General features: G+C 42.3%; 2 protein-coding genes across 3 annotated transcripts in view; both read right to left on the bottom strand.

Moving 5' to 3' along the window:
* SPAG16 (sperm associated antigen 16) overlaps positions 1-18,621 on the bottom strand; it is a 1,378,074-nt gene that overhangs the window by 1,208,190 nt on the left and 151,263 nt on the right. The gene's annotated exons all lie outside the window — the stretch shown is intronic.
* Positions 10,812-14,947, bottom strand: LOC143785111 (uncharacterized). Its single transcript, XM_077273785.1, has 4 exons — positions 14,847-14,947; positions 13,553-14,735; positions 11,249-11,562; positions 10,812-10,952 (listed from the first exon to the last, which is right to left on the bottom strand). Exons 2-4 carry the CDS (start codon positions 14,712-14,714, stop codon positions 10,812-10,814), a joined length of 1,617 nt encoding a protein of 538 aa, XP_077129900.1. The 5' UTR covers positions 14,715-14,735; positions 14,847-14,947.

Below are 18,621 nucleotides of genomic sequence, written 5' to 3'. Positions count from 1 at the left end.
TACCAACCGCACTTGATCTGCTTACTTCCTGCATGGTGTGCACAGCCCCGTGCGGGAAGTAAGCAGATCAATGCACTCCTATGTGTGCAGAATCGCTGCGATTCCGCAATTTTAATGAACATGCTGCGTTTTTTTCTGGATTGCGATTCCGCTCAGGAAAAAAATGCAGCATGTGCACAAAAAATGCGGATTGCATTCTGTTACATAGGATGCTTAATGTTAGCGGTTTTTTTCGCGGTTTTATAGCGTTTTTATAGTGAAAAACCGCGCAAAAAATCTCCTACGTGTGCACACAGCCTTAGGAGGTTTTGGAGTTAAATAGTTTATTTGTTCAGTGAATGTGATTTCCTAATGCTGCAAGTTCAACAAATGAGCATTTTCAGTTCTTTAAAACATATCAAATGTTTAGAAATTCTACTGTGCCTAATAATTTGGAACAGTGCATTTTGAGTTTTTATTCATTTTGAAGATAATACTGTTATCATTGGGAGGTTTCTTCAATAAAATTCGATGAATACTCTAACGGGTGATGACTTTTATTAGACTGACGGTCATTTGCACCGACCATTTAGGAAAATCCGAGAAAAATGTATTTTGCATAATAATTTGGAACATGGTGTAGAAAGCCCGGGTGTGGTGCAAGAAAAATAAATAAAAAAAATAAGGGAGGAAAGCAGAAGAGACCCTGGATACTCATACATGGCTGAGCAAGCACAAACTTGATCAAACAAAACAGCTATTGTCCATAGCAACCACTGATATTTGCAGTTTTCTGCACACGGACTGTGCAGTCTCTTCTCAGAGATGGATTATGGCATGTCTATCTTTTCAGCTCCAAGACACAGCCAGTCTGGTGCCCATGGCCTGTGCATTCATCAGCTAAAACACTGGCCTCTTCTACATCCAGCAGACTGACTGACTCCCCTGTCACTCCATTTAGACAGAGACCCTGGCATGTCTCTCCCAGCTGCAGCTCACATTTTGGCTGGACACCCACGCGTGTTCACACATTCCACTGTGCTTCTTAGAGAAACACTGCAGGTGCTTCTAGTCAAACACTGCAGAGCTGGGATTTTAATTTTGCCCTTCCCAGCTACCGTATATACTCGAGTATAAGCCGACCTGAGTATAAGCCAAGACCCCTAATTTTGCCACAAAAAAAACTGGGAAAACTTAATGACTCGAGTAAAAGCCTAGGGTGGAAAATGCAGCAGCTACCGGTAAATGTCAAAACTAAAAATAAATACCAATAAAAGTAAAATTAATTGAGACATCAGTAGTAGGTTAAGTGTTTTTGAATATCCATGTTGAATCAGGAGCCCCATATAATGCTCCATACAGTTCATGATGGGCCCCATAAGATGCTCCATACAAAATACGCCCCATATAATGCTCCATACAGTTTACGATGGGCCCCATAAGTTGCTCCATATTAAAATATGCCCCATATAATGCTGCACAAATGTTGATTATGACCCCATAAGATGCTCCATACAGACATTTACCCCATATAATGCTGCACAAATGCTAATTATGGCCCCATAAGATGCTCCATAGAGATATTTGCCCCATATAATGCTGCACATGGCCCAATAAGATGCTCCATAGAAATATTTGCCCCATATAATGCTGCACAAATGCTGATTATGGCCCCCCATAAGATGCTCCATAGACTATTATGCCCCATATGCTATTGCTGCGATTAAAAAAAAAAAATGACATACTCACCTCTCGTCGCTCGGGCCCCCGGCACTTGCTATAGTCACCTGTCCCCCGTTCCACTGCTGGGCGCCGTTGTGTCCTCCAAGTCCTCTGCACTGACTGTTCAGGCAGAGGGTGGCGCACACACTAATCGCGTCATCGCGCCCTCTGACCTGCGCGTCACTGCAGAGGATGTGGAAGACGGAGCGGCACCGACGGTGGAACGGGGACAAGTGAATATCGCGCACTGCCCCCGTCATACTCACCTGCTCCCCTGCGGTCCCTGCATGCGGTCAAATGTTACCACTCATTACAGTAATGAACCATTACTTTAAGAAATGAAGGTCGCTCAGTCTGAAAAATTGGGAAAACTTTAAAAGTGTCCCCAAGTGCAGTTGCAAAAACCATCAAGCGCTACAAAGAAACTGGCTCACATGAGGACCGCCACAGGAAAGGAAGACCAAGAGTCACCTCTGCTTCTGAGCATAAGTTTATCCGAGTCACCAGCCTCAGAAATCGCAGGTTAACAGCAGCTCAGATTAGAGACCAGGTCAATGCCACACAGAGTTCTAGCAGCAGACACGTCTCTACAACAACTGTTAAGAGACTTTGTGCAGCAGGCTTTCATGGTAAAATAGCTACTAGGAAACCACTGCTAAGGACAGGCAACAAGCAGAAGAGACTTGTTTGGGCTAAAGAACACAAGGAATGGACATTAGACCAGTGGAAATCTGTGCTTTGGTCTGAAGAGTGCAAATTTGAGATCTTTGGTTCCAACCACCGTGTCTTTGTGCAATGCAGAAAAGGTGAACAGATGGACTCTACATGCCTGGTTCCCACCGTGAAGCATGGAGGAGGAGGTGCAATGGTGTGGGGGTGCTTTGCTGGTGACACTGTTTGGGATTTATTCAAAATTGAAGGCATACTGAACCAGCATGGCTACCACAGCATCTTGCAGTGGCATGCTATTCCATCCAGTTTGCGCTTAGTTGGACCATCATTTATTTTTCAACAGGACAATTACCCCAAACACACCATCAGGCTGTGTAAGTGCTATTTGACCAAGAAGGAGAGTGATGGGGTGCTACGCCAGATGACCTAGTCACCACAGTCACCAGACCTGAACCCAATCGAGATGGTTTGGTGTGAGCTGGACCGCAGAGTGAAGGCAAAAGGGCCAACAAGTGCTAAGCGTCTCTGGGAACTCCTTCAAGATTGTTGGAAGACCATTTCCGGTGACTATCTCTTAAAGCTCATCCAGAGAATGCCAGGAGTGTGCAAAGAAGTCATCAAAGCAAAAGGTGGCTACTTTGAAGAACCTAGAATATATGACATATTTTCAGTTGCTTCACACTTTTTTGTTAAGTATATAATTTCACATGTGTTAATTCATAGTTTTCATGCCTTCAGTGTGAATTTACAATTTTCATAGTCATGAAAATACAGAACAATCTTTACAATCTTTAAATGAGAAGGTGTAACCAAACTTTTGGTCTGTACTGTATATAAAATATCTACTATATAATTGTCTAAGGGTCACTTCCGTCTGTCTGTCCTTCTGTCACGGATATTCATTGGTTGCGGCCTCTGTCTGTCATGGAATCCAAGTCGCTGATTGGTCGTGGCAAAACGCCCACGACCATTGCCACGACCAATCAGCGACAGCCACAGTCCGGCAGCAATATGGCCGCTCTTTCCTCCCCGCAGTCAGTGCCCACTCCATACTCCCCTCCAGTCATCCAGTAAGCCCTCACACAGGGTTAATGCCAGCGTTACCGGAGCGCGGTGTAATGCACTCCGGTTACGCAGCTATTAACCCTGTGTGACCACGTTTTTACTATTGATGCTGCGTATGCTGCATTAATAGTAAAACGATCTAATGTTACAAATAATAATAACAATAAAAAAAAAATGTTATTCTCACCCTCCGACGTCGCGTCCTGTCCGCCAGCAGGTTCCGGTGCTAAGGATGCTATGGCAGAAGGACCTGCCATGACGTCACAGTCATGTGACCGTGATGTTATCACAGGGCCTGTGCGCCTGCACGAGAAAGACCTGCCATGACGTGACAGTCATGTGACCACGACGTCATCACAGGTCCTGCGCGAGAAGAACCTGCCATGACGTCACGGTCATGTGACCGTGACTTCATCACATGTCCTGCGCGAGAAGGACCTGCCATGACATCACGGTCATGTGACCGCGACGTCATCACAGGTCCTGCGCTGATAGTCATACCAACCCTGGGACCGGAAGCTGCCGCGTGCACCGTACACAGGAGCCAGGACTAAGGTGAGTATATGTTTATTTTTTATTTTATGTCACTGGTCAATATACTACATTACTGGGCAATAAACTACGTAGCTGGGCAATATACTACCTGACTGGCCAATATACTACGTGGCTGGGCAATATGCTACGTGACTGGGCAATATACTACGTGGCTGGGCAATATACTATGTGGCTGGGCAATATACTACATGGCTGGGCAATATACTACATTTCTGGGCAATATACTACGTGACTGGGCAATATACTACATGGCTGGGCAATATACTACGTTTCTGGGCAATATACTACGTCACTGGGCAATATACTACGTGGCTGGGCAATATACTACGTGGCTGGGCAATATACTACGTGGCTGGGCAATATACTACATGGCTGGGCAATATACTACGTTTCTGGGCAATATACTACGTGGCTGGGCAATATACTATGTGGTTGGGCAATGTACTACGTTACTGGGCAATGTACTACATGGCTGGGCAATATACTACGTGGCTCGGCAATATACTACGTGGCTAGGTAATATACTACGTAACTGGGCAATATACTACGTTACTGGGCAATATACTACGTGGCTGGGCAATATACTATGTGAACATGCATATTCTAGAATACCCGATGCGTTAGAATCGGGCCACCATCTAGTATTATATATATATATATCACTCAACCAGTTTTAATAATTCAAAAAAGGGACACTTATACAATTATTTCATTTAACTTACATATCTGTGCTAATATTAGCCCTTGACAAATGAATTATAAGGGTCATTACTAACAGTAAGATCTTTTATTCCAGAAATATCATACACTAAATATCGACAACTAAAATAAACTCAGGCTGAAATTAAATTGACTATCACAGCACCATCCTGAGTGCAAGATTTATCAACTCATTTCTGCTTGTATTTTCACAAAATTTTACAAATTAGTTGCCAAACAGCTTGATCATTTTAATCATAGGCAGCTATAACAATTCTGTGTAAAATCAATTGCCCAGTGCGATTCCTCACTTGCAACTGTTTGTGCAGACAAAATTGTATCTGGCAAATAGTAATAACACTAATAAAACTATAGAAAGCCTGGGGCATTTAGGAATTAAATTTTATTTGTAGAGTGTCGCAGTCTCTGTAGGAGAAATTACTGAGCAGTGAAGACTAAGCACTGGTAAGTAAACAGTTGGTATAGTATATTGTGGGCTATGAATCATGGCAGCAAGAAAGTACAGATGTAAAATATTTATAAGGGATAGGGTCATTGTAATTCTCTTCAGGAACTTCATGCCAATATTGTAGTTAAACATTCTGGTAAATGCAGATGCTGTAGGGAAAGCACTAAACACATTTAGATAATTCAAAAGTACTTTCTATGTCAAACAGGACACTACTGTCTAAAGAACAATCTTCAAGGTCTTAAATTTTAGTTCACAATACACAGGGTTGTCCAGACTAAGAAGCTAAATCTGCAATAACCTTATGACAGCTGAAATGTGACAGTGTGCTCTAGGCTCACCCAGCTTCTCCCAATTCTCATGTATTGAGATAAGCCGGATGTGACTGCAAGTATGGAAATCACATGTATGCGATCATATCACCAACTACTCGCACAGGGAATACAGGGGAATTATGAAAGTGCAAAGCCCCTTTAAAAAGGACATGTCACTCGCAGGGAGAAAAAGGAGTTAAACATATTGTAAAATTTCGTGAGTAACCACATGTCACGGGTTTACCGCGACAGAGAGGAGCCACAAGAGGCAGTGTCTAATTTCTCCTACTCCTGCACTGATTAGAAGAACTTCACCTTCATATTAAACAGTGCAGGTTTCTTCTAGCAGTGCAGGAGTAAATCTGCTGAGTTGAGAGCTCCTGGAAATTTTCCGGCATTAAAGCTCAGCTGTTCACTGTTAGCCACTCCCATCTCCTATATAACCTAGGCCTTGGCTAGCACTCATTGTTAGAGCTAGATTTTGCTTCATGGCTGGAGGTTGTTGGTGCTTGTTATTTAAGAAGACGTTTGGTGGATTTATTTTACACTGCTGCTAGGTTTTTTTGGATGTGTGTAAATCCTCACCTTCTTCTACTTTGGTTTTTCCCATCCTTCAATCCCTGGTGTCTGTCTCTGTTTTTTGAGAGTGCATTTTTGTACAATTGGTACTTTCCTTTATCCCTGTTCATATTAACTTGTTAGTCTGGTTGGTGTATTACAGTACATTACTACCCTCTTCCCTGGGTGGGGGGAAGGGTACAGACTGAGGGTGGATTCAGGAGCTTAGGCAAGGTATGTGGCCCCGGCATCTTCACCATCAGAAGTAATCTGAAGAACAGGGCGAGTTAGTGTGCCCCTAGCGTTAGGGACCGTGAAGGAGCCCCTGGTCTCAGGACACCTGACAATAGAGTTGTGACACTCCAATTATACTGCTTTTTCCCCGTTTTGCGACGCATCACTCCGTTGCAGAGACATTTACATTTATTGCTTGCAAAATTTCTGCTTGTAGTTCATCTGGGCATTTCTTCACAGTTTTCACTACACACCCTGACTGAAGGACATTTCTTATGCTGGTACACTTCAGCTACAATATACGCCAGATTCAGGAAGTGGCACATGGTCAAATGAATTTGTAGCCAAATAAAAACATCATGTGAAATATATAAGTGAAACTCCACAAGGAGCAATAAAGGACAAAGATATGATTTCTATATTTCTGGTGTAGTACCTATCAAAAAAAGAGGTGCAAATAAACCAAATTACATATAAAATGTATTAAAATAATATTTTTATTGAAGGTAATTAAGATAAATATCAAAAACAAAAGGTAGAAAAAAGGTAAAAAAATAAAATGAAATTGGCAAAATGAATTTGGCACATCCTACTCCATTGCACACTCCTTGAAGACGGGGGTACAAATTCCCAACCTTGGTGAATTGAGACCTTCAAATTTAGAAAACTTGCATTGTAGTTAACATCAGAAAAAAAGGTGATGGTCATGAAAATCCATAGCTTGAAGCACTTTACCCAAGAGGTTGCACAAAGCCCAGCAAGCGCAATGTCAAGCATTGGATGAAGTGGTGTATAGCATGCTGAACTATGGAGAAGAAATGTATCCTGTGTAGCGATGAATCACACTTCTCTTTCTGGCAGCCTGATGGATAAACTTGTGTTACACGAATACCAGGTAAATGTTACCTGACTATATTGTGTTAACTATAGAGTTTGTAAGAAATTTAATAAATCTTGCAGAAAGCCTGCCCAGGAGAGTAGAAACTGCTTTAGCTAAAAAAGGGGATAAACGCCATTATAGAAGCACTCCCATCAAAGTTTTATCCTCTTAATATATTGCCATCAACATATTATATAGCACTGTGTAGTTACAATTACTCATTTTGCCCTTCTACACAGCTAATTGTTCTCTTTTCTCTTCTCTATGTAGAAACAGGAATTCTCTTTTCCCTGCAAAAATCATTTCTCTCTTCAACTCCTCACCCAGCTGCTCTCTTCTCCCTCCCTGCCGAAGACTTTTGCAGTGACTCATGGCTCATGCAGGGAAAAGAGACTGCCTGTTTCTACATAGAGCTTAGAAGGATTCAGCTAGTCAGTTTTTAATCATGCAATGTCATAGACCTAATGGAAAACCAGAGAATTAACTGGGCAAAAAGGTAAAATGAGGAATTGTAAATACACAGTGCTATATAATATGATGAATGCAAAATATTGAAAGGATAACAACTTTGATGGGAGTGCTTCTTAAACACCTATGGATGTAGATGGGATATCATTAATGCTCTTGTAGGTGTAACGTGTAGGTTTCCCAAAACGTTTGTCCCTATAATGTAAATGCCCAAAGTAAAATGTAAGTGTCCTGGTTACTCCAGAACAGAATGATAATATTTTATTATTTTAAGCATAATAAAATTTTTACATAATTATGACCATAGTGCATTAAAAAGTATTTGCTTAATGAGGATGTCTTATAAATAGCTTCAATATATTTGTCATACTAATTGGTTTCTAAACTTTAAAAAGCATCTATCATTGGTTAGAGAACTTTAGATTAGCATTTTTATAAGATGCCCTACTAAAGGGAGACTAATTAAGATAGCGGGTACTACAAAGCGGGACTGATGTTCAAAGAGGGAAAGCAAATAAAAGAAAAAAAACAATCCTTCAAGATTCTCAAAACTATTTAAAACTCCCCAGGAAAAATAAGCAAGCCTTTGGAAGATCAATTACAATTAGTGTCAACCAATGGTATGTTTGGAAACATGACACATAGTAACAATTATTTAACCACACTTGTCTTAGAAATGTAAAAAATAAATATTGAAACCATCTGTTTCTATGAGCATAAATGAATGTAGAGGATTGTAGATTTAAATGGGTCACCTGTTTATACGTTGAAGTACACCTGGGTTATGAATGCACAGCAATGAACCCGCATATATCTGAGTGGATGAAAGGCAAAACAACTGAGAATGTTAGCCTGGCCATGCCGACATCCTCTCAAAGTACAAAGAGAATTTAATGTGCAACTAAAAAATATCAGTTCATGTTGTGACAAAGTCACTGGCAAAGTACTGAAGGGGAAATACATTTCAAGGAGGCTATTAGCGTCAGTGATTTGAAACCTAGAAGTTTGCTCCAGCATGTTATGTGCTGAGAGGGGTTAATCGGCCATGTTAAGGGCTAGGTTTTTGTGGACAACTGAAAAGTGTATGGGAGGTTGTCCACCATACAGTGGGGAAAATAAGTATTTGATACACTGACAATTTTGCACGTTTTCCCACCTACTAAGGCTAAGTTTACACGTTGTATTTTTCAGCTTATTTTATGCCAATTTTCAGCTGTGTTTCACAGGATCAGCAAAGTCTATGAGATTTCTGAAATCTCATGCACACATGAAATATTTCTTCATGCATGTTTTGTCAAACAGCTGGATATTTGCAAAATTCAGCATGGTACTTCTTTCAGCGTTTGTGCAGCATTTTTTACTCATTGAAAGCAATGGGTAGTGCAAAAACACTGCAAAAATGCAAGTATCAGGTTTTGCTGCATTTTTGGTGCCTACACCTAATTAAGTTGAATCAGAGTTTTTTTATGCACTTAACTATCAGGATGCAAAGGAGACAAATGCACCCTGACAAAAAAGCAGTAAAAAACACTCCAAAATGCAACAAAAACTAATCAAAACCTGCTTTTTATAAGCAGCATAAACGCAACCTAAACTTGACATAACAAAAAAATAATGCAACATGTGAATATAGCCAAAGAATGGACAGGTCTGTAATTTGTACCATAGGCACACTTCAACTGTGAGAGGTAGAATACAGAAATAAAAAGCAGAAAATCACATTGCATGATCTATTTATATACTTACCTTGTAATGTTTTCACATCCTGTTCTGTCCAGATGTGTTGTGACCGGATCCCAGAATTCCAAGCGGCGGAAGTTCACCGACCTCCATATTGGGACACCCAAGTGATGGGTGTCTCAATATGGAAACTGCTGGTGGTACCAGCCTCTTGAGCGGTACCACCAGCGGAACACCATCGCACCACACACACACAATGAATATGCCGTAAGCACCACACACACTGTATATGCCGTACGCACCACACACACACACACACACACACACTGTATCACTGTATACGCCATACGCAGCCTCTTGTGCGGTACCACCAGAGGAACACCGTCGTGAACACGCCGCCACCAGGATTAGCCGAATGATTCACTGACCGCTGCCCCTCCCCTAAGTCCAAGTTATGACTCATACGTCCGGCTAGTGGTTAGACGAGCCATACAAAAGATGACCCAGGGGATGATGTGGAGGCATTTTGACTGTATTCGAAATGGTAGCAGAGCGGGAGAACCTGCCGCCAGATCAGTGGGTAGAGGTGCTGTCCCCCATCTAACTGGCCAAATGGCTTAATAGGGCCTAGCATTACAGGATGCACAGGTGTATGCCAAATTAAAAAAGATTTTGGCATGTTCAGGAATGACTATAGCAATCAGAGCACAAAGCACAAAGGGTTCACCACTGGGTGCATTGTGGTGGCAAACCCCCTCGCTCCCACTTTAGACTTACTGCATCTTGTACAGAAGTGGTCGCAGCAGGAGTTCTACACTCCAGCATAGATGGTTGAGTGGGTTGTCATAGACAGACTTATCTACTCCCTTCCTAGGCCGATGCAGACCTGGATTGCCAGGGAGACCTCCAGAATGCGGATGACCTAGATAGCCTCCAGACTACACAACTCATGAAGTTGGTGTACTATCCACAGACGGACAGCCTGGTGGAGAGGTTCAACAAGACCCTAAAGTCTATTCTTAAGAAGGTCATATAGAAGGATGGACAAGACTGGGATTGCCTACTCCCTTAACTGTTATTTTCTATTAGGGAAGTTCCACAGGCTTCTAAAGGATTCTCACCAATCGAGCCGCTATACGGAAGGCACCCTCGAGGACTTATGGACATTGCAAAGGAGACCTGGGAAGCAGAGGTTACACCCCCTGAAGCATCATCGAGCATGTGGCCCAGACGAAGGAAAGGATAGCAAATGTGATGCTGATTGTGAGGGAGAGCCTCCTTCAAGCACAAGAGGCCCAGGCAAGTGTCTACAATTGGTCAGAGAGACTGAGTCAGTTTATCCTTGGAGGCAAGGTTGATAATGTCACAGTGCCAGAAACACTGTCACCGGCCCAAAAACAACAATGCTGAGAACTGTTTCAGAGGAGCCAAGGCCTATTTTCGAAATTGCCAGGACATACGCAAGATGTTGAGCATGAGATCTTGATGGAACCCCATGTGCGGGTGACCAAAAACCCTATCGAATGCCCGATGCCTGCAGCCAGGCCATGTAGAAGGAGGCGTGAAGAACGTTGAGCCTGGGTGTCATGGAGGAGTCAAATAACGGCCGGTCCAGCCCCATTGTCCTTGTGTTGAAGCTGGATAGAGAGCAGAGTTTCTATAAAGACCACAGGAAGCTAAACGAGGTGTCCATATTTGATGCATATCCGATGCCATGGGCTAATGAACTCACTAAGAGGCTAGGGTCAGCCAGATACATCACCACCCTGGACCTAACAAAAGGGTACTGGCAAATTCTCCTGTCCAAAAGTGCCAAAAAGTAGATGGCCTTCTCTACACCTGATGGGTGCTTCCAGTATACCATTATGCTATTCGGGCTGCGGGGAGCCCCAGCTATCTTCCAATGGGTCATGGACCAGATCCCAAACTCACAAAAAGTATGCTGTAGCTTACCTGGATGACATTGTGATCTTCAGACCAGATTGAGGAAGTAATTTGCAGAAGGTCCAGGTGGTACTGTATGCACGGAGGAAGGCAGGGTTTAACATAAACCCAAGTAAGAATGCCATGGGGAAAGAAGAGGCAAAACACTTGTGCTACATCATCGGAAGGGACAAAATAAAGCCACAAGTGAATAAAGTGGAGGCAATCCAAAATTGGCCGTAACCGATCTCCAAGAAACAGGCTCGAGCGTTTCTGGGAATGGTGGGATACTATCGACGATTTATCTCGAACTTTGTCATGATAACGCACCCCTGGCTGACCTTCTTAAGGGCACAAAGATATCGATGGCCAAATGGTCTTCTAAAAGACAGATTGTGTTCCAACAGTTGAAGCTAGCCCTGTGTAAGTAGTCGGTCTTGATTGCACCCGGCTTTAGTAAGGAATTAGTCATCCAGATGGATGTTTCTGAGCAGTGTTGTCCCAATAAGTAAACAGGGAGAAACATCCCATCTTTTATCTAGGGAGAAAACGCTCTGCCTCTGAGAAAACGATACCATTGTGGAAAAGTGGAAAAATACTTGGCCATCAAATGGGCAATTTACACCATGAGGTACTACCAGTTAGGCCAGAAGTTAAGGCTAGTATCAGATCATACACCCCTGAGGCGGATGAGGAAAAGGAAGGGAAAGAATGCCCAGGTGAGTAGGTGGTTTTTAAGACTTCATGTGGGGCACAGGCCTGAGAAGGTACACGGTAATGCAGATGCCCTGTCTAGACTTCATTGTTTGGTGACTGAAGGTGCTAAAACCCCTGGTTTGGGCAAAGGGTGGGGATTTGATAAAAAGTCACTGGCAAAGTACTGAAGGGAGGATATGTTTCACTGAGGCTATTAGCTTCAGTGAATTGAAACCTAGAAGTTTGTTCCAGTATGTTATGTGGTGAGAGGCTCATGTTAAACGCTAGGTTTTTGTGTACAACTGAAGAGTGGGTGGGCGGTTATCCACCATATCTCCACTCCAGGGTTCGGTCTCGAGAGAAATCACACAGCCCTAGGACTCACGCGGTGTTTGTTATGCCTGGAGATGTGAATTCCAGAGCTGTGCATCTTAAAGGGGTTGTCCCATATCCAAGATCCTATCCCAATATGTAGCAGGTGTAAAAATAATAATATTAGCAAATACCTCCAATTAGAAATGTAATATAGTTTTCTGATTAGCTATGTCTCTTTCCTCATGTGCAGGCATTGCAGGACTTTAGGTATCCACGGTTACGACCACTAGCAAATAGCTAACTAACAGTCACTATATCAGTAGTCGTAACCATGGATACCTAAGGTCCTGCAATGGCCGCACATGGGGAAAGAAACATAACGAATCAGAAAAACTATACTACATTTCTAATTGGAGGTATTTACTATTATTATTATTATTACAAGCTCTACATATTGGGATAGGATCTTGGAGATGGGAATACCCCTTTAACCCTAGTACGCATGACGTTAAAAATATACATATTAACGTATTGGGGGCCTTTTAGGCCCCCATGCACATAATGTAGAAAAACACACTTAAATAACTTTCACAAGTTTATTTCAAAATTGATCAATAAAATATGAATAGTGTACAAAATTTTAATTATAATTTTTCACAGAAAAAAACAAAAAATCTTTTTTTTTCCCAAATTTCACACAAAGACATGAAAACACACAAAAACGCATAGAAATCTATAGCAAACTAGCTGCAGCTACATTTTTATTCTAACTTTCTTTTCTATTATATTAGTCTTCCAAACAATTCTGACATGTTATTTTTTCAGAAGAGTGTTCTTTGCAAACAGTTTCCTTACAAGTGGAACAATATCGCTCAGTTTTCCTCTCTATGTTTCTTGGACACATGAAACAACGCTTTCGTTTTCTTTCTCCTGGCTCTGGAATAATCTGAAACTGTACGCCACACCGTTTCATTGCTTCTTTAGTTTGCTTTGGCAAGCATTTCAAGTCGCTTCGCTCTATCATGTGAGGCATTACAAGTTCATGACAAAGGTCCTTCAAGAATATGCGTCTCCTGTCCTTCCTCTGTGCATGAAATTCTGGATGAGTTTCTGTATAAATAATAAATGAATTTAGGGCTGCTACATCAAGCATATTTGAAAATAGTACTACAGGCCATCAATTTGTTTGCTTCTTACACGAATATTCTCCCACCATCTCATCCATTTTGTCTACACCTCCTTTTGTTTTATTGTAATGCAGGATGATTTCTGGTTTTAATTTTCTGTCATTGCTGTCAATACTGCAATTGTGATGGATGGTACTGAGTAAAATCACTGATTTCTCCTTCTTCGCCTTGTAAGATACCAAAGTCGCTTTGTTATTGAATCCAAAGACACTCTCATAAAGTGCTCGCTGACGATTGTGTTTCAGTGCTTCTGGAATTTCTCGTCTGTTTTGCTTTATAGTACCAGCAAGTGTAATAGCTTTTGCAAGCAGAAAATTGCCTAGTTCAACACTGGTGAAATAATTGTCCATGGTAATGTTTCTACCTGAATTGAATATTGGAACAGCAAGAGTTTTGACTATTTCAGACCCCAGATCCTTCTGTACTGGTGCACCAACCTCTTTGCCACAGTAGATTACGCCATTTATGCCATAATAATTTGCAGAATCACACATCCAGAAGATTTTTATTCCGTACTTGGCTGGCTTGCTGGGCATGTATTGTATGAACTTGCAGCGTCCTCTGAACGGTACAAGTTGCTCATCTACAGTAACATTAGTACTAGGATTGTAAAGTTTTGTGCAATTTTTGATAAATATGTTCCAGATATAACTGATAGGGGCTAATTTGTCTGTTTCAAACCTCGCTGCACGAGTTCGCTTATCATCAAAGCGAATGATTCTTCTAATTTCCTCATATCTGCCCACTGACATTGTCGCCTTATAGTGTGGATCAGAAAGTGGGTCCAGAAATAATTCTCGTATTGGGACATCATACGATTTTTGACTCCCTGCCAGCAGTAAAAGTCCAATATATGCATAAAGTTCCTCTTTTGAGATATTTTTCCAGGACTTATTTTTTGCAGAAGCGATACGTCTTCCTTCTAGATTTGAACATAATAGGACCTCTTCTGCAATATTGTCAGAAAAATAAGTACAGAATACATCTTTAGGGGTAAAGTAACTGGGACTTCTCACAGCTCCTTGAGCCTGTCTCACAATATTGTGTGTTGGAGTACGTCCGACTAATGTAGGATTACTGTCCCAAAAAACATTTGTTTTGGATGTTCTGCTTATCACTTCTTGAGGATCCACTAGATTCACTTCTTCATCATCAGAAGAATCACTGGATGAGGATGTTTGATTATCTGGTGGCAGATATTCTTCATCAGACAAAGATAGTTCACTTTCATCATCGCTTTGAAACATAATCGCTTCAATCTCTTGGTCAGTCAGACACTTGGAGGAAGAGTGTGCCATTGCTGACTAGATGTTAGCAAACTAAAAGAAAAAACAATTAACAGAATCAGGGTTGTCCACTCTTTGCTTGTGTGTGACACACTGTAAGTGTAATGTCCCCCCCTTCTTCCTCTCACCCTCAGCAGCTCTTACCTTTTATACTTTTAGGTGGTGTACAATTCTCTGGATTTTTGTGGCTCACAAGCTCTAGCCTTTGCAAGCTTCTTAGAAACAGAAACTGAAAATGAATCAGATTTCCTCTCAACAGCTTATCTTATCACAGGTCCTTCAGCAATTAGCTCCCAGTGTATACTGTCCTCAGTACTCTATACACAGCTCACCACTGTGTTCCGAAGGACCTGAGGGGATGTCATGGCCTGATCACTCCCTCCGAAAATCACATGACATCCTCACATGTTATTATCCACACCCTGGCCCCTCCACCAGCATTACTGAGTACAATAAAGTAACTTGAGACACAAACACTACTGAGAACATGATAAAAATAGCAGGGGCCTAAAAGGCCCCCAATTCGTACAGATGTAGTTTTCACCAAACAAGCATTGTTACACCATAATGCCTATGAAAAAAATTATATGAACAACTGGATATTATCAACAACGACATACTTGAGGAATACCTGGAGTTTCAAAATTCTAACTAAAGTAATTTTGCAGATAATAGCAAAAATGTAAGCATGGGGGCCTAAAAGGCCCCCAATATGCGTTCTAGGGTTAATAAGGAAAGCTGAACTGTTATATATGTTTGTTTTCCTGAGCAGGCGGATCCCAGCAGCTTTATGTGCTTTATGTTAGGTTTTGTTTTTCCTTAGGCCAGAAAGGCTGTGTTTATTTTTGCTAACTCTGCACTGGTTTATGCAGCATCCTTAATAAACTAGTGAGAAATTTAAAGAGACAGCGATTCTGTGTCTACCCTTGTGTGCAGCCGATTTTCCACAATGTATATAAAACAGTGTCTATACTAAGCCAGTTTGGGAAGATTGTAGGGTAAAACATCTTCTAAAAGTTTAATATTCATCTTTTTTTGGAATACATCATAATATATTGATGTTGGACCTACCTACTCAGCGCAGGGATCGCCAGCAGAGTGAAGAATACCAGAAGGTACCAGAGGAAGAGGGAAAACAGTGGACTAGGCAGGATGGGTAAGCAAAGAGACGATTATACAATTTTTTGCAAACAGCCAGAAAGAATTATCAATATGATAGATACTACCTAGACCTTGTCATAAGGTTAATTAGTGTACCAAATAATGCAAAAGCTACAAAAAGACGCCACGTTACAAAAAAAAAATTAATATATTATATTATATATATACTTACATTCAATTCATAGTACTGGTATTCCCTTTTAAAATGTACAGAAACTTTGGGGCAACTTTAACTACTTCTGCACAGAGGCAAATGCAAGAGCTACATTTTAACTAGAAAGTAGATAATGATCACAGTAATGTCCCACAACAAAGATAATCGGTATTCAAGCTGTATTGTTACAGCAGAGCACAAGCAGGTTGTCAAAAAGAGGGATTCGTACATGACACTTCCCTGACAGTCTGCTCTCTGCAGCTTTCTTAGTACAAATGCTGTTCAGCTGTGGTCCAACTTTGGTAGAAAAATGATGCAACCTAAAATTGTACACCTCTAAGGCCGGACCTCATAATAAAAAGTGATGTTACATCACAGAATTATCACAGCTTTATCATACAAGAGTAACATACACTATAATATTACAAGAAAGGTATAAAATACAGTGATAATTTCCCTATTCCCCAATATGACAGATTGGCCATTGGACTGTTCAGTTAAAACAAATTATCGTCTATCCAAAGGAGAAGTGATATGTCACAATCACGATTCATTTTTGGATTCATGGCAGCTCTGGCTCTGCTTTAATTTAAACGTTGTTTTTTGCTTTCGTTCCAGCAAGGGTAAATGTCAGTTTTCTTGCTGGAAGCTGCTTTGTTGCTGGTCAGCTGATGTGGGTGGTGACCACTCCTACCATCAGCTGACTGTTGGTAATAGATTTTGTCTATGTAGCTCAGCCTAGGAGTTTGCAGCTCTCTGGTGCCAGTGGTATGTCTGCTACTCGGTTTCCTGATTCTGTATCCTTCGCTGTGTGGAGCTTGGCAGCGAAGGCTGGAGCTAAGTTTCATGTTCCCTTTTAATGTCTGTCTCGTACTTGTCACTACCCCGTGTTGATACCATCTGCAGTGGTGAGGCTAGTGCCCTTGCCAGCCAGTGCACTAGCAAGAGTATTGTGAGGTGACAGCTAGGGACTAGGCACGTGCCGGTGGCGGCGGGGGAAGGACCCGCATAGGGCGTTAAGGATGCTTAGGGATAGGCACTGGTTGTTGTTAGAAGGTGCCCCATCCTTCCCTCCCCACTGTTAGGGCCTTCCTCTCCCTTCTTCCATCCTGTTGTTTGTGTGTATTGTGCCGCCCGCAGGTCGCATCCATCTCGTGCGTGACATTATTACCAACCCGACCATTTTTTTTCCAGTGAAACTATGGCTCAAGCGCAGGCTTTTGCTCACTTAATCCAGACCCTCATGGATGAGATTAAAGAGTTGCGGTCTCAGGTGGTGCAGCAGCTTCAGCAGGTGTCAGGGTTCTTGGTCTCGGATCATGTCCACGTTCAACCGGACCCAAGATATCTCTTCCTGACAGGTTTTCTGGAAGGAAAGATACATTTTTGTTTTTTAAGGATGCCTGTAAGCTATATTTCAGGCTCCGCCCTCATTCTTCAGGGAGGAACAGCATGTGGGGATAATAGTTTCCCTTCTCACGGGTGATTCGCAATCCTGGGCCTTCTCTCTGCTGACCGATTCACCATTTGTGCGGTCGGTGGATGAGTTTTTTGCGGCATTGGCACTGGTGTATGGGGACCCTGATGGTGCCTCCCTGGCTGAGTCTCGACTCTGTAAGATCAAGCAGGAGGGCCAGCTGGGGAGTACTGCTCAGAGTTTCAGAGATGGGCCATTGACACAGTGGAATGACCCTGTTCTTAGGAGCCATTTTTGTCACAGTCTGTCAGGTAGGCTTCAGGATAATCTGGTGCAGTATGCTACTCCTGGGTCGTTGGAGGCCGTCATGGCCTTTGCTATCCGGGTTGATAAACGCCTCAGGGAGAGACATATACCGAATCGATTCCATTGTTCTTTCTAGGGAGGAGGACACACTGGTGCAGACGGACTATCCTATGCAGGTGGGAGGAGTCTCTTCTCAGACTAAGTTGCCTGTGGTTCGCTGTGGGATGGGGGCATGTTTCTACTGTGGTCTTATGGATTATTACATCAATGCCTGTCCATCTCGCGCCAAAGTTGGCACTTCATCACCAAAGCCGCGTTCCCCTGGTCATGTGGAGGGAGGCAATCAGGGTGTATATTTACTCCACCTTCATGTCGCAGTTTTCCATTTCAGTTGAAGTGGTGGTTGGTGGGGAGACTGACATGGTACCAGTTCTTGTGGATAGTGGAGCTGGGGTTAATTTGGTGGATTCTCGCTTTGTTCAGACCCATGGTCTGATCAATAGGACGCTGGCGAGACCCATTTCCATTCATGCGATTGACTCTGTTCCTCTCAGCCAGAGGAGATTGATCCAAGCCATAGACAATATTAACCTGTGTATAGGGACTCTTCATGAAGAGTCCCTGTCGTGCTACATCATGGAGGGTATGCCAACTCCCATCGTTTTAGGCCTTTCCTGGCTAAAGAGACACAATCCGGTCATAGATTGGCGGTCCAGGGAAGTAGTGAATTGGGACCAGTCTTGTAAACACTTTTGCCTGGGAGCTACGGTCTCTGCCGTTCTTCTTCTTTTACCCCTTCTTCTCTGGTGGAGGCAGCTAAGGTGCTACCAGGGAATAGGGCAAGATTCAGCCCTCAAACCAAGAAAACCATGAGTCCTGGA

This window comes from Ranitomeya variabilis, chromosome 7 (assembly GCF_051348905.1).
Source record: "Ranitomeya variabilis isolate aRanVar5 chromosome 7, aRanVar5.hap1, whole genome shotgun sequence".
NCBI classification, from domain to species: domain Eukaryota; kingdom Metazoa; phylum Chordata; class Amphibia; order Anura; family Dendrobatidae; genus Ranitomeya; species Ranitomeya variabilis.
The sequence above is the reverse complement of the archived record's forward strand: the minus strand, read 5'-3'. Positions and strand labels throughout refer to the sequence as shown.

Bases quoted from the DNA above. Each gene is read 5' to 3' on its own strand.
- LOC143785111 (XM_077273785.1), bottom strand. From the start codon at position 14,714: ATGGCACACTCTTCCTCCAAGTGTCTGACTGACCAAGAGATTGAAGCG. The intron at 11,563-13,552 runs GTACCATCCATC...TGTGCCCTTAAG, and splicing joins GAAATCAGTGATTTTACTCA to AAGGTCAGCCAGGGGTGCGT. The intron at 10,953-11,248 runs GTAAGCTACAGC...TGGTCTTTATAG, and splicing joins AAGATCACAATGTCATCCAG to AAACTCTGCTCTCTATCCAG.